Here is a 25,919-nt window from a genome sequence, read left to right as displayed (position 1 = left end):
AAAAGTGCGGATAGAATAACAGCAGCCACCACATATCATACGTATATAGATCTGGTTTTCATAGTCACATTTCAAGAACTGATGGTGTTCTAAAACAGAAAAAATTTGTGGATCCACATCTATTATAAGGACAAGTACACAAAATAGGGGACAATAAAATGGAACATAATGAATAAGATCTTGTATTTAGTACTGGAATGTATTATTATTGAATTTATACACATGTACAGGTAAACAGTAGAAATGAACAAGTTTTGCAAGTAAATATTAAACCAGCACAGATTTCGCTAAAGTGCTGCTCCTAAAAATGCTATTTTTACTTAAAAAAACAACATTAACATTGTTGCAGTTTATGAATGTAGAGAATATTACATTGTCGGAATACAGTGATCGTAAAAAAATGACAGATATAAAATCATGGTGGATTTTGGCAAATAAGTACATTTCCTGCTGTAATTTTAAGGAATGTTCTACTAGCCCTCAATGCTTCGTGTAGAAAGTGCAGTCTTACCTTTTAGGTTTATTAAACTATCAATGAGATTACACTGACTCAACTGGTACCAGGCTATCCAGTAAGGCAAAAACACCCAGGTTTCAGATTCATGTCTGTACCTGTGATTAATTCAAGTAACAAATCAGGTATATCTTAAGAAGAGAAGAATTCTTGATGAAGAGCTGATTTCTGGTCATATATATGTAAACTGGTCATTGAACTTATCTAAGAGATAAAAAGCCTTTCTTAGCAGTTGCAGTAATGCTGGAATAATAAGACTTTCCTTATTTACCCACGAAGAAGAATCTGCATTTGACTGTCACTTGCAGTCAGTGAGTTTTTAAGACCAACAGGACAGCATTTTACATGCCTCACATTACTCATTTGCTTATATAATACAGTTCAATTGAATGCTCTGGACTGAAAAAAATTATATGTACATTCTTCTGTCTGCACCATGCAAGTAATCCATGCAGTTTTTTTCCTCTGATAGAGAAAGCTGTTTGTGACCCATTTGGTGTGTGTCAATACCTAGAAAGACCTCATAACCACATACAAAGGACGTTATGACATCCTTTCTAAACCACACACCGCTGGCGACGACCCTCTCAAAGGTCAGTTTTAACACCTGATGACAACAGTCAGTTCTTTATTTAAAAATCTCTGTTGTTAAAGTGGTTATAAAAAAAAACCCAAGTAATAAAACCATCCTTCCATTATCTATACCGCTTTATCCATCTGGGTCACAGGGAAGCTGGAGCCAATCCCAGCATCATCAGATTAGAGGTGGGGTACACCCAGGGCAGGGTGCCAGTCCACCACAGGGCCAACACAGACAAACACACTCGCATTCACACCTATGGGCAATTTAGAGTAGCCAGTTGACCTATCCTGCATGGCTTTGGACTGTGGGAGGAAACCCACACATGCATGGGGAGAACATGCAAACTCCACACAGATGGGATTGAACCCAGGACTTTCTCACTGTGAGGCAACAGTGCTAACCACTGCACCACCTTGTCACCCATAATAAAATCATTTTGTGAATATGTTAATGCAGACTGCCAAAAAAACTGCTTTACATATTGCCAGTTTGATAGTATAAATATGGTCATATAAATAATATTTTTACAGTTTCACTATTTTCACAGTTCACATGTGTCCTTCTGCTACTGGATTTTTTTGCTGTTCAGCACAGATTCAGCTGATCCGGTTTTAGGAAATACAGACTCAAAGAGTTACAGGGGTGGTGAGCAAGTGTCAACTTTCTCCTTTTCCTCCACTGCTTATGCTCATTGTAGAGGCATCCGATTGGTCACTACTTCGGCTGGATGGCCGTGATTGGACCGGATGGTAACAGGGCGGCTGGGCATAATTGAGCTGATGCGAGAAGCCATGTGGGAGGAAGATGTATGCTTGCTCTGGGCAGACAGTTTGTAAAATGTTGTGATACACAGGATAGGGAATTATGGGACCCAAAGTGCTGTCTCTGAAGTAAGATTGGTAGGTGGCACAGTCTGCTGGTAAATACAGGCGTGGTTGGACGTGCATTCTCGGTGTTGTTTCACAGTTCACTGTCATGGAGGGCTGCGTGCACTGCAGGTGCTGGTCTTTGCTCTCTTGTTTTGCCATCATGGGTTGACTACCTGAGTGGTCCTCAACTGATTGGGTGCCCGGAGAGTGAGAAGGAGGAGCAATCGGAGAACCAGGGTTATTCCGAGACAGAGATGGAGCTAGCTGTGTTGGTGTGGCCAGCGGGGAGGGACAGAGGCTCTGGCTTGGAGATTGCACTGGGGTCCCTGGGGGAGAGAGAGGTGTAGAAAGAAGGTACAGCTATGGCGTGACCCTATACTGGATATTCAGTATGGAAAATGGGTGGATGAAAAGATGGATGATTAGCAAATTCCATAGGTATAGGGAGATGTTATTTCATTACATATTCTGTCACCACCTGCAGCACGAATGTGTGTGTTTGCATGCAATGTACATGAATGCATGTTTGTAAAAATGCTCTTCTCACCATTGGTGCTATGCGGGTGGGACTGTGGTGTGCACCGAGGAGGCGAAATGGAATCAGAGGGCTCTGCCGTTTTTGTAGTTTGGTTGCGTGACCCCTTACCACGCAACACATCTGTTACCTGGTGTAAAAAGTGGTTATGAGGATGAATGTACACTAGAAATATACCAAATGGCACAGCACAAAGACAATGGTAATGCTCAGAATAATTCAAACTGAATTACTGCAAAATTACAGATGTATTATTACAACGACAAGAAGAAAATTTTAAATCTTAAAAAGAAATATGTAAATCCTAACCTATGTTATGCTAAGGTATCATGCATTTACATATAATGACCACTAGAGGGGAGTGTTTCCAAAGAATGTACAAAATACACATGTGCATGCTTATATAGCAGTGTTTCTCAAACCAGTCCTTGGGGACCCCAAAACGGTCCATGCTTTTTCTCCCTCACAACTCACAGGGAATTGGGATTTGAGAAACACTTGTATAAAGAACAGTGTACTTACAGTATTATTGTTGTAGCAAAAACAATGAATCTTCTGCTGACTCCCATTAAGATGACCTTAGTGGGAGACCTTAGATTGCTATCAGTGTCTCTGCATTTCCTGCTGAGCTTTCACTATAACCTGCCTACACCCCCTACTGCCAAACTCATTATCCACCTTCTTATTCTTGGCCACCATCAGGGCGGTGTCATTGTGGTAGTTCTTCAGGCTGCTGTCAGCACCATTCTTCAGCAGCACACGGACGGCCTCCACCTGCCCCCGGCCACAGGCGCTGTGCAGGGCTGTGTTGCCACTGTAGGACTGCATGTTCACATTGCTGCCGCTCTGGGGGGGGCGGGGGGGGCAAGGAAGGAGGGCAGGGTCAGTTGTGTGCTGGAGGAGGGACACGCGTCAAAGGCAATGGGAAACAGTGATGTCACAAGAGTGCCTCCTACTGACGTACATCAGTCATAGCATTCAATATGCACTGAAATCATGGAATATGAGGAAACATGGGTTGGTGAGAAGAAAGTCAAGTATAGAGATGAGGACCCAAAAGAATGAGTGATTCACATAGAAGACCCACCTCGATGAGGAAATTGATCATCTCCATGCTGTTATTCTCCACAGCATGAATGAGGGGACTCCGCCCGCTTTTGAAATCCTGAAGGAACATGGAGGAGGCTCATGGACATGGTGGACATTCTGACAGATGAACTTCTCATTTAGGACTTAACATGCACAGAGTCAGGGTTTCAGGGTTTCGGCCTTAAAGGTCCAGCAGCAGAACAAAGACCCATGCAGCAGTGGACACTCAGGCCTAACAATGAAGTGCAAATGAAATCAATGATCCTCCACAGAAGGGGAAGCAAGGGGGCGCTTCAGCTGAACATATATTTCTCCAGTTCCTCTATCTGCACAGTTCTGCTGTCTATTTTCAGAGTAAATTGTTGTAGACGACAGCAAAGATGTCCACAAACTGGGTGAACTCAAGGCTACCATGAGGCACATGAATGGAGACAAAAAAAATTAACGGCATGGCAGTCAGAAACACAGAAAGGGTAAGAGGGAAGACTGACCACAGCATTGATGTCAGCCCCACTGTCCAGGATCATCTTGACAAGCTCCTTGTTTGAGTTCTGGACAGCCAAGTGGAGCATCGTGAGACCTGCAGGCAAAGATGCTGAGTGAACCACTAGAGCACAGAAGCATATCTGTGTTTCACTGTGACATACCATTCCTGTGGTACACGGTTGTACCATTGTGTTGCAAGACAGGTAGCACATGTCATGCTATACAGGGAAAGTGGACACATACGCTTCACTGGCCTCCCATTCAGAAGCGCTGGCTCGCCCTCTCTGTATTTTTAGGGGCTTTCTGTACTTAACAGTCAGGAAAGTTTCTTTTGTGCCAGAGTATGCTGAGCAACGAGACAGACTATATACTCACTGCACATACAGCACAGAGGCCTGCCTGCTTCAGGCTGTCCAGGTACATGAGGTATAGTGTACAGACTGAAGCAATGCAGGGACTTAACACAACTGAAGGATGCAGTGATTAAACTGGACCATAACATACAATGATTAAACTGGACCGTACTGAGCTGTGATTGAACTGGACCATAGTGAGCCAGGATTAAACCAGGTGATACCATAAGGTAATTAAAATCGAGCGTAAAATGTAATGATTTATCTTACCCCACTCCATACAGTGATTAAACTGAACCATATTATTAACAATAGATAAGGACCTGCTGGGATTTTGAAACCATACACGCCAGGGGGCAGGCCGGTTGTAGATGACAGGATGAGGCCAGTGCCTGTGGGTTGCCACGTTGGGCTTTAAGCTGCAGCATTGCTGGAATGAGTCAATCAGACTTTGTTTCTCCGTGCGACCGAAACCCAGAAAAGGGACTCTTCAAAGATCAGCTACCAGAAACCGGTGCTAGCCAGTTGGTGGGGGGGGGGGGGTTACCATATGGAAGAGCAGAGGGGTAGGGACACTACAAAGTACAATGAAGCCCAGCCGTTGGTTAGGTGAGGGGAGGCTGGGAAGACAAGTGGCAGGACTCACCTTCATAGTTGCGAACTTTAAGGCAGGTCTGGGATGCAGGGTGGCGGAGGAGCAGGCCCAGACAGGAGCTGAGGCCATGCTCACAGCACAGGTGGGCCGCAGTCTGGCCATGCCGGTCCAGCATAGTGGGGTCAGCCCCAGCGCTGAGCAGGAGCTGCACCAGCAGAGCCTGATGAGTAATCACAGCCAGGTGTAGAGGTGTCTGTAAAGGGGGATGGGTAACCCAAAAGGGACACAGAAAGTGAAAAACAATGGCTGGGTCATTGTCACGTGTCTTCTCATGAACTGTACCCACACAAATTCAGCCTGCAGGCAAAGAAAAACAGTGACTCTACAAATCAATTCTTCCCCTTGTCACGGGGCCAGAGTCACGGACAGCCCTCTGTATGGCATACACACTGAACCCGCAAATGTATCCAACCCCAGACCTAGAGGCAGGAAGTCCATTCAAGCTGCATAAACCACAGAGTATGAATCCTGATTGTGTTACTCAAAATCATTCACCATGAGCATTACAAGATCAATTAAACCTTTTGTTTAACAAGGTGCCATCAGTGAGACGGAAGTACCAATCGATATATATCCTACTCACCGCTAAACTGAGCATGGCCAAATGGTGTTTTGGTTAATTGTTCAGGGATTATGTAAACAGTTTTAAGGCATTATGTGAAAAGTAATAGCCTCAGTTTTGAGGCATTATGTCAACAGTAGTTGCCTCAGTTTTGAGGCATTATGTCAACAGCAACAGTCTCAGTTTTAAGATGACATGTTAATAGTTTTGATGCATTATATCAAGATTTTTAGCTGTTATTATTTAGCTTTGGTTTTGTTCTGTAAATCTAACTCTAAAATGTGGTTGGTGGTGCGGTAGCTCTGCTGCTTTGCACCTCCAGGGATGGGGATTCGAATTTCACCCCCATTCTGACTGGGCGCAGTTTGCAAGCAGTTATCTCTAAACTGCCCATAGTATACATGTGTCCCCTGCCATGTTTTTTTGGGACAGCCTTCTAGCTACAGTGGATGAGCGTGGAATCGATGAATGGGTGCGTTTGGGTCAAATCCTCAGCACTTCACCACACAATAAACGCATCACCACGTCCAATTTAACCCTACAGATTTAGTAATATTCAGAATTTTCTTACAAGTCACTGTCAGCTGGAACCTGTTCTTCGGGTAAATCTCCACACGACTTACATAATCAAAACACCAGTGCCACGGCTGCAACATGCCCATCCAGGGTGCTGCCTGCCACACCGAGAGCATGAGAAAACAACAGCCTGCCAAGCAGCCTCAGAGGGTTAAAAGACAGAATTAGAGGCAGACATCACCCTGGTGAACTGAAGCCCATATGCAAATGCATTGGCATCACAATGTGGACCAATAACACACCTTGTTACATGAAAGCACACAGAAGGATAATGCTGGTTATTCAGTATGTGCAAAGGAATCAAACTGGTGCCTTTTTCAAGGAGACAGAACGGTGTTCATCTATTTTACGTATCTATTCACCTTCCAGTGACCACGCAGGAATATTACCCTCCCCACAAGGTCAGAGAGCAAAAAGATCAAAAAGAAAAATTCCTTCCATGTCACACCAAATACTATCCTCCCTCCCTTCTTGTGAAATCAACACTCCTATTTCCCTGAATCCACTCTGACTCACTCCTACTCACACATACCGGCACACACACGTTCCGAGTACATATCAACGCAGGCTAAGAATGCTGCTGTGGGTATTTTCATGGTGAATCCCCTGGAATCCTATGAATCCTGGTGCTGTCTCATATTTCAGTCTTGGCAAAGCTTATCACACTAAAATGACCTTTTATAAAATGACATATATCTCTTTGTTAACTTAAGAAAATCCATAGTCTTTAACTGTACTCATAAACAATAAATTGGAATATGATTGCAGGGATAAGTCAGGGACATTTCGGTAATCACAAAGGTCATCAGCCGCATAATAATCTCTCAGGAATGTATACTGCATCCTGTAGGTTCCTGTTAATCACTCTATGGTGAGAAAGGAAAAAAATGCTGACATATAGTAGAGATATGCCTGGGAGAGACCAGAGATGAACCGGGAAGGAAGGCAGGCAGGCAGGGGAGTTCTGGTGCCTGGGGGTGATAGACTCAGGGTGGGACAGAGAGGGAAAACCCCATTCCTCTCCCGTGGAGAGCTGTCCTAGGAATTACATTCAAGTATGCCAAGATAAACAGATACAAAAACAAGAAAGTAAAGATCATGGGGGTAAAATCTGCATGTACATAATTGACCTATAATGATCATAACCATCCCTCAGCCATGAAAGGGAGATTATGGGTGCAACAATAGCAGCCACATGACGCAGAAGCGGTGATAACGATCAAGCAGGAGAGGTCGAGAGAGACAGAGAAAGAGAGAGAGCGATAGAGCGAGAGCAAGGGGGGGGGGCACTTTAGCAGCTGAAGGGAAAGTCCCTGATTCTACCCTGCAAAACCTCAGTGAAAAGGCGTGCTAGGAAAACAGCACAGAAACGGAGGGGGGGGGGGGGGGGGGTCATGTGACTTCTCGGAATGAGGATCCACTGTAACAGTTCACACAACAAGTGTCGAACGCTCAGGAAAAAAACACGCCTAATACGCATGTGCACATACAGGGCCTCATGCTACCATACGTGACATGCAATGGACTAACATATTATTTTATATTATTTATGCAAAGTAAAAATTGCAGCAGTTGAGCTGTAGACTGCAATTGTAGAAACTGTAAATACTCTTTTCGGGTGAGGACAATCTGGAGACACGACAGAGGCTCTTTTCGGATGAGGACAATCTGGAGACACGACAGAGGCTCTTTTCGGGGGAGAACAATCTGGAGACACGACAGAGGCTCTTTTCAGGGGAGGACAATCTGGGGACACGACAGAGGTTCTTTTCAGGGGAGGACAATCTGGGGACACGACAGAGGTTCTTTTCGGGTGAGGACAATCTGGGGACACAACAGGGGCTCTTTTTGGGTGAGGACAATCTGAGGACACGACAGGGGCTCTTTTTGGGTGAGGACAATCTGGGGACACGACAGAGGCTCTTTTCAGGGGAGGACAATCTGGAGACACGACAGAGGTTCTTTTCAGGGGAGGACAATCTGGGGACACGACAGAGGTTCTTTTTGGGTGAGGACAATCTGGGGACACGACAGAGGCACTTTTCAGGGGAGGACAATCTGGGGACACGACAGAGGCTCTTTGTGGGTGAGGACAATCTGGGGACATGACAGAGGCGCTTTTTGGGTGAAGGCATTCTGGGGACATGGCAAACAGTCTTCGGGTGAGGAAAATCTGGGGACACGACAGAGGCTCTCTTTGGGTGAGGACAATCTGGGGACACGACAGAGGTTCTTTTCAGGGGAGGGCAAGCTGGAGAAACGAGCAGACGCTCTTTTCAGGGAGGGCAATCTGGGGACACAACAGATGCTCTTTTTGGGGGAGGACAAGCTGGGGACACGACAGACCCTCTTTTCAGGGGAGGACAATCTGGGGACACGACAGAGGCTCTTTTCGGGTGAGGACAATCTGGGAACATGACAGAGGCTCTTTTCAGAGGAGGGCAGGCTGGAGACACAAGCAGATGCTCTTTCTAGGGTGGGCAATCTAGGGACACAACAGATACTCTTTTCGAGGGAGGACAAGCTGGAATGTAGCAAGAGCCAGCTATGCTGTTCCGCTTCAGGTGCATCCTACGGCATTACGGTATTTTTAACCCCGGCACAATTCAATGCAAACAGATCTTGCTTTACCATCACATAAGTAAACACAGCAGGAAGCAGGTGAAACTGTGGCTTCCTGTTACAGGTGGATTTTTTCTATTGATTATATTTCTCCTGAAGTTTTGAGAAAGCCTGTGATGAATTAGGGGCTATATGAGCCTCGGTGGGGGGGAGCAGATGCTCGTTCACCCCCAGATATGCCGACATACAGGCCAAGGGGCAAAGATGGGTGATATGAGGGAAGATTCTTTAGAAATCCGCTCAGAAAACAGAGTTCAACACAGAAAAAAAACTGCCAAAGACAGGATATCGCACAAGAAAAACCTCCCCAGTAAAAAACAAAAAAAACAAAACGAGAGCAAGCTTCTGGTAATTGGGCAGGTCCCAGGCGCGTGCAAAGAAGCTGGGTGATTTCTGGGCTCTGGTTAGGTGTCCTATGGGTGGCTGGGGGGCCGATTAAGGTCAGGGCTGGGGCCGTGGTCTGTACTGCTCAGTCATGTGATTGATGCTGGTCCAGATCCATCCCATGTTCCTCATTCCAGTGTCATATGGCACGTTCTGCTTTTGTTTTGACAGAGCAATTCATGTCACAAGGAGTTTGCCTGCTTCATTGACTCCCATGGCAAAAAAGACCGAAAAGTTGCAGAGAGTGGCATGGCACTGCCGGCCCTCACCCCCAGGGCTAGTCAAATGACAAGCAGTCTGGCTGATTGGTGTCCCAAAACTGTGCCTGACTGTGTGTATATATGTCCTGCTGACATCCCCAAACTGCGCTATATGTCTATATGTTGTGCTGACATCCCAAAAGTGTGCCTGAGTGTGTGTCTATATGTCCTGCTGAGGTACCCAAACTGCACCTGAGTGTGTGTCTATATGTCCTGCTGATGTCAGCAAACTGCGCCTGAGTGTGTATATATGTCGTGCTGACGTCCCCAAACTGCGCCTGAGTGTGTCTATATGTCCTGCTGATGTCCCCAAACTGCACCTGAGTGTGTGTATATATGCCCTGCTGACATCCCCAAACTGTGCCTTAATGTGTGTATATATGACCTGCTGACGTCCCCAAACTGCGCCTGAGTGTGTGTCAATATGTCCTGCTGAGGTACCCAAACTGCACCTGAGTGTGTGTCTATATGTCCTGTTGACGTCCCCAAACTGCACCTGGGTGTGTGTATGTCCTGTTGACGTCCCCAAACTGCGCCTGGGTGTGTGTCTATATGTTCTGCTGAGGTACCCAAGCTGCACCTGAGTGTGTGTCTATATGTCCTGCTGATGTCAGTAAACTGCGCCTGAGTGTGTGTCTATATGTCCTGCTGATGTCCCCAAACTGCGCCTGAGTGTGTGTCTATATGTCCTGCTGACGTCCCCAAACTGCGCCTGAGTGTGTGTCAATATGTCCTGCTGACATCCCCAAACTGCGCCTGAGTGTGTGTCTATATGTCCTGTTGACGTCCCCAAACTGCACCTGGGTGTGTGTATGTCCTGTTGACGTCCCCAAACTGCGCCTGAGTGTGTGTCTATATGCCCTGCTGACATCCCCAAACTGTGCCTTAATGTGTGTATATATGACCTGCTGACGTCCCCAAACTGCGCCTGAGTGTGTGTCTATATGTCCTGCTGATGTCCCCAAACTGCACCTGAGTGTGTGTATATATGACCTGCTGACGTCCCCAAACTGCGCCTGAGTGTGTGTCTATATAAGAACATAAGAACATAAGAACATAAGAACTATACAAACGAGAGGAGGCCATTCGGCCCATCGAGCTCGCTTGGGGAGAACTTAACTAATAGCTCAGAGTTGTTAAAATCTTATCTAGCCCTGATTTAAAGGAACCCAAGGATTCAGCTTGCACTACGTTATCAGGAAGACTATTCCATACTCTGACTACACGCTGTGTAAAGAAGTGCTTCCTTAAATCCAGTTTGAAATGTTCTCCCGCTAATTTCCACCTATGGCCACGAGTTCTTGTATTTGAACTAATGCTGAAGTAACTATTCGGTTGAACAGCATCCAAACCTGTTAGAATCTTATAGACCTGGATCATGTCCCCCCTCAGTCTCCTTTGCTTGAGGCTGAACAGATTTAGCTCAAATAACCTTTCCTCGTATGACATTCCTCTAAGACCAGGAATCATTCTTGTGGCCCTACGCTGCACCTTTTCTAAGGCCGCTATGTCCTTTTTAAGATATGGTGACCAAACCTGTACACAATATTCTAGGTGAGGTCTCACCAAGGAATTGTATAATCTTAGCATTACCTCCCTTGACTTAAACTCCACACACCTGGAGATGTACCCCAACATCCTATTGGCCTTTTTTATTGCTTCCCCACACTGGCGAGAATGAGACATGGAAGCATCAACATACACACCAAGGTCTTTCTCATAATCAGCTACCTTTATTTCAGTAGGTCCCATAAAATACCTGTACTTTATATTTCTGCTCCCTACATGGAGTACCTTACATTTGTCTATGTTAAATTTCATCTGCCAGGTGTCAGCCCAGTCACTAATTAAATTAAGATCCCGCTGTAGCTGCTGAGCCGCTAGTTCAGTATCTGCTACACCACCCACCTTGGTGTCATCTGCAAATTTCACCAGTTTACTGTATATATTGGTGTCTATATCATTTATGTAAATTAGGAACAAAAGTGGTCCTAAAATTGAACCCTGCGGTACCCCACTATGAACGCAGGCCCACTGTGACATCGAGCCTCTTATAACTACTCGCTGCTTCCTATCCGTTAACCAGTTATCAATCCAAGTCGCTACAGTTCCTAAAATACCTGTCGCTTTGAGTTTAAGTGAGAGCCTCTTGTGGGGAACAACATCAAAAGCCTTTTGGAAATCTAAATAGATGACATCATAGGCCTTCTTATCATCAACTTCCTGAGTAGCTTCCTCAAAAAACTCCAACAGATTTGTTAAACAGGATCTACCTCTCCTAAATCCATGCTGGCTATCCCTCAAAATGTTATTTGAGTCCAGGTAATCTACCATTTTCTCTTTGATTATAGCCTCCATAACTTTACCAGTTATACAAGTTAGACTGATTGGCCTATAGTTTGACAAATTACTTCTATCCCCTTTTTTGAAAATGGGCGTTATGTTGGCATGCTTCCAATCAGAAGGTACCACACCTTCAGATAAGGATTTTTGAAACAGTAATGTTAAGGGTCGGCAAATAATATCCCTCATCTCTTTTAACACTATAGGTAAGATGCCATCAGGGCCCTGTGATTTATTTATTTTGAGCTTAGCTAGGCTTTGCAAAACATCAGCTTCAGTTATATATATATTAGTTATAGACGATGTTGAATTAGTAATAAGAACTGGTAAGTTACTAGTGTCCTCGACAGTGAATACCCGTGCAAAACTATCATTGAACTCATTTACTATGTCAATGTCGTTTTCAATTATAAGACCCTTACTATCCTGCAGATTAGTAATTTCAGCTTTTAGAGCTCTTTTAGAGTTAAAATACTGGAAGAAACTTTTAACGTCATCCTTAGCCTCCAATGCGATCTTCCTTTCGACATTCCTTTTAGCTCGTCTAATGTCATTTTTTAATTCAGCCTGTAGATTTAGATACTCTTGCTTTATTATGTCATCATCAGTTATTTTCCATCTCTGGAACAAAGCCCTTTTCCTCCTTACTTTATACTTTATGTCCCTATTAAACCACCTAGGTTGCAATTTCCTAGATTTATTTTTGCTAGAAACAGGTATGAAGTCCTCTTGTACTTGCAATAACGTGCTTTTAAAAAATTCCCATGCCTCTTCAACAGTTTTGTTATTTAACTCCATCCAGTTCACGGTTTCTAGTTTTAATCTCATACAATTGAAGTTAGCCTTCCTAACATTATATATTTTTGATTTGGACTTTGCTCTTCGGGCACTAAACTTAACCTCAAATTTAACCATGTTATGATCGCTACTGTCAAGTGGTTCTAAAACATCTAATTTACCAATCCTGTCCTGGTTATTAGACAAAACAAGATCAAGAATGGCATCTCCCCTGGTAGGGGTGTTAACAAACTGAGTAAAAAAACAATCCTGTACTAATTCCACCATCTCAAGTTCATTTTCAGAAGAGCCAGCAACAATGTCCCACTGTATCCCCGGTAGATTAAAATCACCCATAACTACCACATCATTTTTATTGCTCATAATCCTAATATCACTGTATAACAATCTGCTTTCCTCAGCAGCTACATTGGGTGCTCTGTAACAAACACCGACAATTAGGCTATTTGAGTTTGTAGCATCTAATTTTACCCATATAGCTTCCGTACTTTTACTTATATCAGTAAGCTCCCTTGCCTGCAAGATTTCCTTTACATATACTGCAACACCACCTCCCTTCTTACCTATACGGTCTTTACGGAACAATGTGTAACCATCCATATTATATTCTTGTCCATCCTTATCACTCAACCACGTTTCAGTTATTGCTATAATATCATAAGAGTCCGATGAGATAAGAGCCTCTAAATCATGAATTTTATTCCTAATACTCCTGGCGTTTAAATACAGACAACAAAGGGTAGGCTTATTACAGTGCCTACTTATAATATGATTTTTTTGGGCTTTCCGTTTCCCCCCAGTTACATACTTAACTAACCTCCCTGCCCCCCCAGTCCCTAGTTTAAACATTCCTCAACTACTCTACAAATACGCCTTCCCAGTACACTGGTTCCCCTCCGGTTCAGATGCAACCCATCCGGCTTGAACAGGTCCCACCTGTTCCAGAAGGTCCTCCAGTGCCCCATAAACCTAAACCCCTCTTTCCTACACCATCCTTTTAGCCACGCATTTAATCTCCTTATCTCAGCTAACTTAGCCTCACTTGCGCGTGGCACGGGGAGTATTTCGGAAAATACCACCATGGACGTTCTGCTTCTAAGCTTATTGGCGACTTCTATAAATTTATCCTGCAGAACAGCCCTTCTACCCTTGCCTATGTCGTTGGTGCCAACATGCACCACGACAACTGGATCCACCCCAGCTGGGGCCAAAAGCTTGTCCACACGATCTGGAAGGTCTCCTACCTGGGCACCAGGCAGGCAAGACACCGTACGGGACCCTCTATCACGCGTGCACACATAACTGTCTACTCCCCTAATAATTGAATCCCCCACTACCACAACCTCCCTCTTTCTGGGGGGAGGGGGCTCCTCAGTGCCCAAGGGCCCACCTGCTTCCCCAGTCCCTTCCGGCTCTAAAGCTGGAAGCACCTGAAACCTGTTAGACACAGACACCTCAGGTGATGCCGCCTCTGTAACGTGTGTACGCCTTTTCCTGCGTCTACGACCTACGGTCACCCAGCTCTCTCGACCTCTCTGCTCTTCATTCTCCCTCCCTATATGTCCTGCTGATGTCCCCAAACTGCGCCTGAGTGTGTGTATATATGACCTGCTGACGTCCCCAAACTGCGCCTGAGTGTGTGTCAATATGTCCTGCTGAGGTACCCAAACTGCACCTGAGTGTGTGTCTATATGTCCTGTTGACGTCCCCAAACTGCGCCTGGGTGTGTGTCTATATGTCCTGCTGACATCCCCAAACTTCACCTGAGTGTGTGTGTATATATGCCCTGCTGACGTCCCCAAACTGCGCCTGAATGTGTGTATATATGACCTGCTGACATCATCAAACTGCGCCTGAGTGTGTGTCTATATGTTCTGCTGAGGAACCCAAGCTGCACCTGAGTGTGTGTCTATATGTCCTGCCGACGTCCCCAAACTGCGCCTGAGTGTGTGTCTATATGTCCTGCTGACATTCCCCAAACTGCACCTGAGTGTGTGTATGTCCTGTTGACGTCCCCAAACTGCGCCTGGGTGTGTGTCTATATGTCCTGCTGAGGTCCCAAAACTGCGCCTGAATGTGTGTATATATGACCTGCTGACATCATCAAACTGCGCCTGAGTGTGTCTATATGTTCTGCTGAGGAACCCAAGCTGCACCTGAGTGTGTGTCTATATGTCCTCCCGACGTCCCCAAACTGCACCTTAGTGTGTGTCTATATGTCCTGCTGACCTCCCCGAACTACACCTGTGTGTGTGTCTATATGTCCTGCTGAGGTACCCAAACTGCACCTGAGTGTGTGTCTATATGTCCTGCTGAGGTACCCAAACTGCACCTGAGTGTGTGTCTATATGTCCTGCTGACATCCCCAAACTGCACCTGAGTGTGTGTCTATATGTCCTGCTGAGGTACCCAAACTGCACCTGAGTGTGTGTCTATATGTCCTGCTGAGGTACCCAAACTGCACCTGAGTGTGTGTCTATATGTCCTGTTGACGTCCCCAAACTGCACCTGGGTGTGTGTCTATATGTCCTGCTGACATCCTCAAACTGCACCTGAGTGTGTGTATGTCCTGTTGACGTCCCCAAACTGCGCCTGGGTGTGTGTCTATATGTCCTGCTGACATCCCCAAACTTCACCTGAGTGTGTGTGTATATATGCCCTGCTGACGTCCCCAAACTGCGCCTGAATGTGTGTATATATGACCTGCTGACATCATCAAACTGCGCCTGAGTGTGTGTCTATATGTTCTGCTGAGGAACCCAAGCTGCACCTGAGTGTGTGTCTATATGTCCTGCCGACGTCCCCAAACTGCGCCTGAGTGTGTGTCTATATGTCCTGCTGACATCCCCAAACTGCACCTGAGTGTGTGTATGTCCTGTTGACGTCCCCAAACTGCGCCTGGGTGTGTGTCTATATGTCCTGCTGAGGTCCCAAAACTGCGCCTGAATGTGTGTATATATGACCTGCTGACATCATCAAACTGCGCCTGAGTGTGTCTATATGTTCTGCTGAGGAACCCAAGCTGCACCTGAGTGTGTGTCTATATGTCCTCCCGACGTCCCCAAACTGCGCCTGAGTGTGTGTCTATATGTCCTGCTGACGTCCCCAAACTGCACCTTAGTGTGTGTCTATATGTCCTGCTGACCTCCCCGAACTACACCTGTGTGTGTGTCTATATGTCCTGCTGAGGTACCCAAACTGCACCTGAGTGTGTGTCTATATGTCCTGCTGAGGTACCCAAACTGCACCTGAGTGTGTGTCTATATGTCCTGCTGACATCCCCAAACTGCACCTGAGTGTGTGTCTATATGTCCTGCTGAGGTACCCAAACTGCACCTGAGTGTGTGTCTATATGTCCTGCTGAGGTACCCAAACTGCACCTGAGTGTGTGTCTATATGTCCTGCTGAGGTACCCAAACTGCGCCTGAGTGTGTGTATACACTCACCTAAAGGATTATTAGGAACACCTGTTCAATTTCTCATTAATGCAATTATCTAATCAACCAATCACATGGCAGTTGCTTCAATGCATTTAGGGGTGTGGTCCTGGTCAAGACAATCTCCTGAACTCCAAACTGAATGTCAGAATGGGAAAGAAAGGTGATTTAAGCAATTTTGAGCGTGGCATGGTTGTTGGTGCCAGACGGGCCGGTCTGAGTATTTCACAATCTGCTCAGTTACTGGGATTTTCACGCACAACCATTTCTAGGGTTTACAAAGAATGGTGTGCAAAGGGAAAAACATCCAGTATGCGGCAGTCCTGTGGGCGAAAATGCCTTGTTGATGCTAGAGGTCAGAGGAGAATGGGCCGACTGATTCAAGCTGATAGAAGAGCAACTTTGACTAAAATAACCACTCTTTACAACCGAGGTTGGCAGCAAAGCATTTGTGAAGCCACAACACGCACAACCTTGAGGCGGATGGGCTACAACAGCAGAAGACCCCACCGGGTACCACTCATCTCCACTACAAATAGGAAAAAGAGGCTACAATTTGCACGAGCTCACCAAAATTGGACAGTTGAAGACTGGAAAAATGTTGCCTGGTCTAATGAGTCTCGATTTATGTTGAGACATTCAAATGGTAGAGTCAGAATTTGGCGTAAACAGAATGAGAACATGGATCCATCATGCCTTGTTACCACTGTGCAGGCTGGTGGTGGTGGTGTAATGGTGTGGGGGATGTTTTCCTGGCACACTTTAGATCGCTTTGGGCATCGTTTAAATGCCACGGCCTACCTGAGCATTGTTTCTGACCATGTCCATCCCTTTATGACCACCATGTACCCATCTTCTGATGGCTACTTCCAGCAGGATAATGCACCATGTCACAAAGCTCGAATCATTTCAAATTGGTTTCTTGAATATGACAATGAGTTCACTGTACTAAAATGGCCCCAACAGTCACCAGATCTCAACCCAATAGAGCATCTTTGGGATGTGGTGGAACGGGAGCTTCGTGCCCTGGATGTGCATCCCACAAATCTCCATCAACTGCAAGATGCTATCCTATCAATATGGGCCAACATTTCTAAAGAATGCTTTCAGCACCTTGTTGAATCAATGCCACGTAGAATTAAGGCAGTTCTGAAGGCGAAAGGGGGTCAAACACCGTATTATTATGGTGTTCCTAATAATCCTTTAGGTGAGTGTATATGCCCTGCTGACGTCGCCAAACTGCGTGTGTGTGTGTATATATGTCCTGCTGACGTCCCCAAACTGCACCTGAGTGTGTCTATATGCCCTGCTGACGTCGCCAAACTGCGTGTGTCTGTGTATATATGTCTTGCTGACGTCCCCAAACTGTGCCTGAGTGTGTATACATACTAGGATAAGCATGTTGAAAATGACTGAATGTTCAGGATGTCATCACAAAGTCGTTTTAACCATCTACAGATTCCCCCTCCCATCTGTGAACTTCACATCACGCCACCCCCCGCCACTCTGTTGCTGTCCCTGCGTCACCTTGGCATCCTCTGCTGCACGAGTCCGAGCTGCCGACCTGCCCCTCACCTGAAGCAGGTTGTTGTAGATGTCCAGGCCCTTGCCAGCCTGCAGCAGGATCTGAATCAGCCTCCGGACCAGGCTTTCCAGCCCCTGCACCACTGCAATGTGCAGAGCCCTAGAATGACAGCGTGTGGCACACTGTTAAAGGCTGCCTTCATGGAAATGTCACGTGTCCACAAGAGACAGGCACTTAAGCTCATTAGATTGAATGCCGCTAGAGCGGCCCCTAAAACCGGATAACTCACTGACTCACCATCTGACGTGTAAGGTTTACAATGATTGATTAAGACTCTGACTGACCTATTCAGCTGATTGACTCCCACATGACTCACCAATCATGTTTGCAAAAAGTACATGGTAAAGGGAAATCATTATCACTGCATCTCACAGTTCTTTTTTCACAGCTCTAGCAGGAACAGGGGATAAAAGAGGGGCCCTTGAGAAACCATAATAGTTTTTTTCTTAACCTTCTTCCAGTAACAGCAAAGCCTGTTTGATGTCATTTCCTGTGTTCAGGAACAACGGATGGTTCTTTTGAATAATAATTATTACTGCTTCTACAGGGGCTTTCTGCGGGTTGTTTCAGTGTCTTTCACTGTTCTTTTTTTTAATGAAAACTCGGGAATGAGAGACCAAAAGTAGCGATGCAAACAGAAGTAATCAAAAAAATTATTATAAAGAAAGACGACAAGATTCACATAAATATTTGAATGGTAAATGTAATTCCAGGTGAAAGAGCAGATCTTTCTCCTAAATAAAAAGGCAAATGCAGTCCTGCTGATAGCTCACACCGGGATTGAGATTGTATTGCTGTTTTGAGCCAAAATTTGCTTGCTGTAAATAGGGTAGGAAGCTTTCAGTGCTCTAAACAGACACTTTCTGTATGCACATAAATATGAAGCATAAAACAAATATAAAATGCATAGGAGATGGGAGATATACACAATGACTTAACAAAAATGAAAAATAGAAATGAAAGACCTCCCCCCCAACACTGAGCACCTGTGACATCGTTATGACAATAATGGATGAAGTCAGAAGTTGGTTCTGAAAAAGAGAAGTGGTGCTTGTTCACATTTTTTTCTCACAGCTGCCTTTACAGTGAGGTTATACCCTTCATACGAAGTATATGAAGCCATTCCTGGTAATCATTTACTATATTAATTTGCCCGGAAACCCAATTTCATTTTAAACTCTGGGGTAAAGGTGAACCAGGAATTGCCAATTAAATACAGCAAAAGAGTCATATCAAATGAATTAGGGAGCATAAGAGTCTGTGACAAAAAAGTGCCACACAATTGCTGTGTGCAGTAAACCTGGTGAACACAGAGGATGCTCACCTTCGTTATGGAAGCATGAAAATATCCGGTGAGTACACCTAATGTCACCACAAACACATTCTTTAACTCGGATCGAGACACAGCAAAGTTAAATCTGATAGTGCTCCAAGTAAGTGCTGCCTTTTTGTCGGCTGCAGCTCTCAAGACGAAACTGCACCTAGCTCTTCTGTTCCTGGAAGAGGGGCTGACCACAGCCCCAGATAACCTCAGCTGACTGACGCAGAAACCCGGGTGTAGACACAGACAAGGTTTACAGAGAGAGAAGGAGAGAGAGAGAGAGGAGACCGCAATGATGCCATTAAATGGCATATTTTGTTTTGGGGCAGGGGGCTGATATCCCATGTGGTCAGAGCTGAGCAGCGAGAAGATGATGTAAACAGTCCTGCTTGCTATGGTAATGAGAGCCTAAAGAGAGCTTACCAGAAGTCAGCCAGTCAACAGGACATGTGACAGTGTCACTCCCCCCCACCTCTGGCGCTCACCTGTCTGTCTGCAGTGATTACTGTGCCACCCGACTTGGCAGGAAAGCAGCAAAGGGAGGATGCCGAGGCAGGCGAGAGGCTCGCTGGAGGAGTGCTCAGCCAGGAAGTGAGCGGCGGATGTTTGGGTTTATGAGTTCATTCATCTAAGACGGTTCTTCAGGCAGAGGGAGAGAATGAGAAGACAGAAGCACCTGAGGAAACCACCGGCCCACTTCCGATTGCGCTTTCTCGCAGGTTTTCCCGAAACTGAGGGGCTAGAGGCGCTGAGAACGAGACGGGCCGGCATTGCCGGCGTTCCTTTGACGTAAGAGCCAACACACAGGAAGTGCCGGAAAGAGGTGGGGTGCAGGGCGATGGACATCTCGCTGTTCTGCACTGTAACCGCATTTTGGGTCGTCCCAGTGGTAACTGGAGATTTAATTTATCAGTTTTTAATATAAAAGTCCCTAGTCTCTCTCATTATCATCAGCTGTAGAGGAATTTTTTTAAGTTACATTTGCAAATAACCATGGGTGTCTTAGAGACAAGGAACCACACAGCCTTTGTAGACTCTATCCTGGATTTATGCGCATGATGGCTTTACCATGAGAGTGCAACCAGAATGCATTTATATAAATAAATCAGATGTGGAATTGCAATTATAACAAATTTAGTCATCCAAGATGGCTAGTTACTACCCTGTTTTCAGTCTCTAGAACTGTTATTTTGAACCTTCACCAACTTACAGCCCAACAAATTAAGTATTCAGAGCTTTAGGAAGCATCTATTAATGCTAACTGCTAATAGCTAAGCTCTCTTAGGTCTGTGCAATCATCATGAAACAAACAGAAATTTGTACTGTAATTAAAAGAACACCTGCGTAGTTTTTGATTGTAATTATGCAAAAATTATGCATAATTCTGATACTCGTAACCACACAGAGACCAACAAACTTGACGATGACTTCATGCAACTGTTTAAACACTTAAATTTAGGCGGACTCCTGAAGAATTTGTATGTGGAAGATCTTGGGTAGAATACAGTGAGGAAATTTCTATCTTTCTTCTCTAAGGAAAATCACATACAAGAAGACAGAGGTGATGAAGGAGACACAAGGGCTGGTAACCCCAGATTGTTTAGTGTATGGCTGCTGACCTAACAGGAACATAAAAATGGACATTACCATGCTGCAGTCAGATATAGGTAAACCAGTAAATAAGTTTGAAATGTGTACCCTGTTAGTTGAATCTTTTCAGTTTCCAAATACATAGTGCATACATGAATACATGCATACCCAGAGAATTGTTTACTCATGAAGAGAACAACAAAACAGAAAAAAAAGTGAAACAACAACAAAGAAACGGAAACATCAGCCACCCCCCGCCAACCCCCCCCCCACCCCCCACCCCACACACACACACACACACACACATGTCAATCACAATGCCTTACTATAGGACCTTAAAAAGAACCCACTGTCTTGTTTTTGCCTTCAGGAGGGACGTGTGAGTCCAGTGTCCCTAAGTTTCAAAACAAATGAGCAAGGGCCTTGAAACCACAGCTATCTGCTATGGAGTTAAAGGTCAGCATTGAACAAAGAGACCAAATTAAATGGAACAGGCTCCTAATGAAACAGGCTCCTAATGAATAGCCAAAATGTTATGCTGGCCTAGTGCCACCCAACATATTAATTTGCACATTTTGCTGGATTCTTTCACAGTTTAATTGAACATCCAAATTATATCCAGAAATACAAGATGCCACTTTTGGACAAAACAGCTAGTGGTTTTAGCAGTTTATGAAGTCTGGTATTTTAACAAAGGGATACAGTCTAATGTTTTTACTCCAGCATGCTATTTAATATCCCTTATTCTGTCACATACATTATTTTTTAAGGTATTTTTTATGCTCTCTTGTTGACTATACTCTTGGATACCCCATAATCTCATGTTGCTGCTCCCCATGAGACATCCATCTTTATAGTGACCAGGATCATGTGACAGGTATAAGTAAAGGTATTAAAATTCAAGTTTACTTGATGTTCTAATTAAATCAATGTTTTGAATGGTAAGGGGGTGGATTCAGCTGAAGTTTAAGGGGTAAATTAAGTATAGTAAGTTTATGATTTTCTATATGAATTACTAAATGATGTATTGCTAAAGTTATCATGGTGGCTCTACAGTGCTTCAAATCTCTACCTTTTTGGATAGCAAAAGCAGAATTAAACATAAAGTATATAAAAAGTTATAAAGGCAGTACATGGAAGAGAATCACCAACTTACGTGTCCCCATCATCGTCCTGCCAGGTCGCCATAGTAACCTGTGACGGCTCCATCCGTTCCACTGGAAGAAGAGGAAATGGGGCCAAGGGCAGATTGACAAGCTGGCAACAGTCCATTCTATTAGGCCTACCTGAAGATGGAATATGGGGAAAAGCATCAGGTAAAAGTCCATAAAGTCATCATTTATTCAGTGTGAAACAAAAGTGCACTTATTCACTAAAATGGAGTTCATATAAGACAAACTATCCAATGCCTTGGATGGGCATGATGGACCTTACCAAATCGCAAGGATGTAACTTTGGTTTGAACATTGGGGGGGGTTGAGGTTTCCTACCATTTAGGGGGAGACATGATTATTGGGGTTGTATTAGCCCGGTTTGATTATTGGGGGGGGGGGGGGTTGGGGGGTTACAACCTCCCCATCTCCCCTGTATTTTACGCCCATGCCGAATCGTACAGTGCAGTGAGCATGATTTTAGGCAACCTTCACTCTCTGGCGTGTTGTTTTATAACAATTTTATAGGAAGCGAAAATAAAATAACGGTAACTGGACTCTAACTGGACTTTTACCGTTAAACATGTTGCAACATGCATAAACCACTGAACTCAGACTTTATTCCCATGCTTGTAATACAATGTTTGGACCATTACACAATGACTAAAAAGTTCAAAAGTCAGGACTATCCCTGACTGTGCAATTTCCAACAGACCAGGGCCTGAAGACTTCACAAAGCCATGCAGCATCTGAATCCTTCTCCCATTATTAAAATGGTGTCATTTTTCACCCCCCAGGCTGAACTTCTTATATTATTCTTATGCATTTTCACATATATTGGTTCTGCCCCACGCGCCTGCATATATGCAAAAATAATATTATAATAGGCCTACAGTTTATTTTTAGGTTATACAGCAGTTACATCAATCAGAGCATTTTGCGATTTCTTCCTTCACTTACAGGGGGGTGCAAGGTCTGCTAATGTGTGACGAGAGTCACTAGGCATCTTATCCGGATGCTCACTGGAGGCGGCGCTTGGAGGCGGTGATCCTTGTTGCGGGTCGTTCTGTAGGTTCGCAATGATCTTCGTCCGCTTTGCCGGGGCTTCCTTTTTATTATCGGGAGCGGGAAACGGCCGTTTTCGTAAGGGAAGTCTGGACACAGGCTGGGCATTCGAGGACTTGGGGTCATTGTCCATTGCATTGACCTCCGAAGGTTCAGCTTCAGATTTCACTGAATACTCCCCACTGGAGGATCTGCAGGAATCACTTGGGGGATCAGGAAGAGTATGTCTATTTACAAAATGATAAATGACTACCCTTGTTTGTTCAGTACAAGGAGACTCGCCAGGCACTGAGCTTGAGTAGTCCGCATCATTACAGGCATGCCCTCTTGCCAGTGGCTTTGAGTCTGTTTGATTAATTTTCACAGTTTGTTTTGAGTCTGTATGGCGTGCAGCGTCACCTTCTGGACCAGAGAGGCCATCTTCCAGCCTGCATTTGCGATCTCTGTCTTTAATTGTGAGGTCCAGCGGTGCTGGCATAACCTGAGGCTGCGACCCATTCATAGTCATAGTCGCCGTTTCAGAGATGTTATCACCCGACTGTTAAATAAAAGCAAGAGTAAATTACAATATAAATAGCAAATGAGCTTGCTGAGCATCGATCGTTTTATAATAGACATGGGGGTGACTCGAAGGGCAAACATACCTGAAATATACATAATATACATAATAGTCGTGGAAAGCATACTTTCAGATATACTAAGCACAATTCCGTTTAAGTGCAACCAGTAGTTATTTTCAACAACAATTGTTTTCTACCACTTATTCACCCATCAATAATTAGTAAAAAATTGTAGTTAGGCCTATATTGCCTTGACCTACCTGTAAATATCGCAAATAGTGTCATCCAATGCAATATGCACATTAGCACTGCAAATAAAATCCCCAGCCGTTAAAGACATACAAAATAAAAATTTAGATCAGTTGAACCTTAAGCAGGCAGAATAGACTAAACGACAATCTTCCATAGTTCTCACTCAACCCAGAATACTATCAAAATAGCGTTTTGGCATGCGTTGCGATTTAGCCGTTTCAGATATGCGGTGACTGCAAGCAGGTATAATCAGTCCATACACATCAGCAAGTGTGAGATAATGACCATCGCTTTTTCATACTGTGTAATGAAAACGTCTAAAACAGTCTCTCTCTCTCTCTCTCTCTCTCTCTCTCTCTCTCTTCATTCACACACAGACGACGTTTGCGCTGGGGTTTTCCCTCAAGCGTCGTATGCTGACGTATTGGTAGTGCAGCGTCTACGTTACACCTTTAATAACAGATTGTGATAATAAGATTACACTTTTTAAAAAGTCGTCTCGATTTCATGTTCTTCTCAATAACTTTTCACAGCGAATCGAACGAAAATGTGTGAAAACCAGTGTTACATATGGGATCTGCGCTAGCCTATATGCCTCTTAAACTGCATTATATCGGGTATTTGTGGATATGGTTTGTTTTGTGTTGTGAAATAGGTTAATCTCTGTTCTACAAGTCGAAGTCTGAAGTAAGAAGGCTGTTGAAATACGGGGATCCCCCTTGAGCTCTTATCGGGAACAAAGCATGTCATCCTAATTCCCACAACGATCCTTATTTGTTGGATTTTTTAAGTTGAGAGAAAGCGGAAACTATTCTGCTGGTCAGTCATATTGAATAATAGTTCATGATTCATTTTTTTCTCTCTGGTTGTATGGCAGACAAAGTATATGTGCATCTGCAACTGAACCCAATACACAGTTTTAGTCAACATGAATTGCCAAATTACCAAACTTTGCTGAATTAATAATGCTTGTAGTAGTGTACTGCTTCCTGCACTTCTTCACACACGTAATTTCCATGTTCGCCAACTTCGGTCAGCTGGCTGGAGTGAGATATTCAATTCGAGACAAGTCTGCACACGCCCATATGTGTACGTAACAGTTTAATACCTGTAGGGTTTGCAAACTGCCCCAGCACTTTTAATGTAGCTAATTTTAGGTTCATAATGCAATAATATAGTTTTGCTGTAAGATTTCTTGCATGAGTCTGAAAGCGTGACTGTCAAGCCAGATGCGTGACAGTTGGCAACCCTGAATTTCTTCACACATAATTTGTAAATGTCAAAGCGTTACAATACTTGGACATTTTAAATTGGCCTTGCGTGTCGAATCGAGCTACATATTTACTAATATGACGAAACGTTGATATAATACCTTGATTCTCCCCCTGATGATTTGCGCAGGAGCAAATGTCAATAGCATGCCCAGCCATTTGTTGCAAAACGTACTTTATTGGTTTTCGGTAGACGCTACCACTTAATCTGGTTAAAGTTTACATAAAACACGCCCCGCAACTCATTCTCTCCTATCATCACCTACTGTTCGACGAGTGTCACTGCACCTAGAGTTACAGTTTGATTGTTCTCATTTCTTTTGGGTGACTTCTCTTTGTACAGATTGGGGCACTCAGTCAGATATCTGCGTCATCAGATAAGTTCGTCTACGTTTGTGACAATCAAGTATTTCTGTGGCATAACAGTCTCTCAGCTGGGAGACCCTCACACCCTCGTTTCCTTTTTTGGCATAGCGGCATCCAAGTTTTTCTTACGTCTTTGCCTGTGTTTATAGGTCAACTGATCTTATCATCACTCATGCCTCATACTTGATGTACAGGCGACTCCAAAATCCGTCTGCTGCAGGGCATGTCTCTGTGTTAGGGATGCGGGGCACCGACCAAGCACACGGACAAGGAGGAGATGTTTCTGCAGTGTTATCAGCGGAGATCTGAGGTCATACTGTAATTTATCACTCACTGTACACATCCACTTAACTCTCTGTGCAGCTGTATTACTCAACCCCCCCGCCTTCCCCCCTGGGGGCTTTAGTTACCTGGGTGAATTTGGGACTTTCCACATATGTATTGAGATCTACAACGATAAACATAAGGTAAGACTAACTGTTTAATTCCCCAAAACACCCCAACAATACCAACAGCGTTTTTTTTTGTTTTTTTTTTTTAAATAAAGCTCTTCCCCACAGAGCTAATAATTTCGTACGAATTAAAAAAATTGAAATAAAAATTATGACGTCATTATTCGTAACTTAATTCAGGTGTCTATCCATTAAAAATGAATAAAGTAACTAAAATTAAAGGAATGCGCCAAAAATATG

General features: G+C 44.4%; 1 protein-coding gene across 2 annotated transcripts; it reads right to left on the bottom strand.

Annotated features, from left to right (window-relative positions):
- Nucleotides 1–159: 159 nt before the first annotated feature.
- On the bottom strand, nucleotides 160–25,020 carry bcl3 (BCL3 transcription coactivator). 2 transcript variants are annotated; one of them, XM_023833240.2, is made up of 10 exons: nucleotides 24,963–25,020; nucleotides 22,674–23,316; nucleotides 21,719–21,848; nucleotides 17,642–17,750; nucleotides 5,076–5,277; nucleotides 4,082–4,170; nucleotides 3,589–3,666; nucleotides 3,180–3,347; nucleotides 2,514–2,631; nucleotides 160–2,292 (listed from the first exon to the last, which is right to left on the bottom strand). In XM_023833240.2, exons 1-10 carry the CDS (start codon nucleotides 25,008–25,010, stop codon nucleotides 1,754–1,756), a joined length of 2,124 nt encoding a protein of 707 aa, XP_023689008.2. In that variant the 5' UTR covers nucleotides 25,011–25,020; the 3' UTR covers nucleotides 160–1,753. The 2 variants fall into 2 exon arrangements, with proteins under 2 accessions (XP_023689008.2, XP_023689009.2); XM_023833241.2 differs by lacking the exon at nucleotides 24,963–25,020 and adding an exon at nucleotides 23,599–24,330.
- Nucleotides 25,021–25,919: the final 899 nt, after the last annotated feature.

The sequence above is a fragment of the Paramormyrops kingsleyae genome, chromosome 9 (assembly GCF_048594095.1).
Source record: "Paramormyrops kingsleyae isolate MSU_618 chromosome 9, PKINGS_0.4, whole genome shotgun sequence".
NCBI lineage: Eukaryota > Metazoa > Chordata > Actinopteri > Osteoglossiformes > Mormyridae > Paramormyrops > Paramormyrops kingsleyae.
This window is presented reverse-complemented; position numbering and strand designations above follow the sequence as displayed.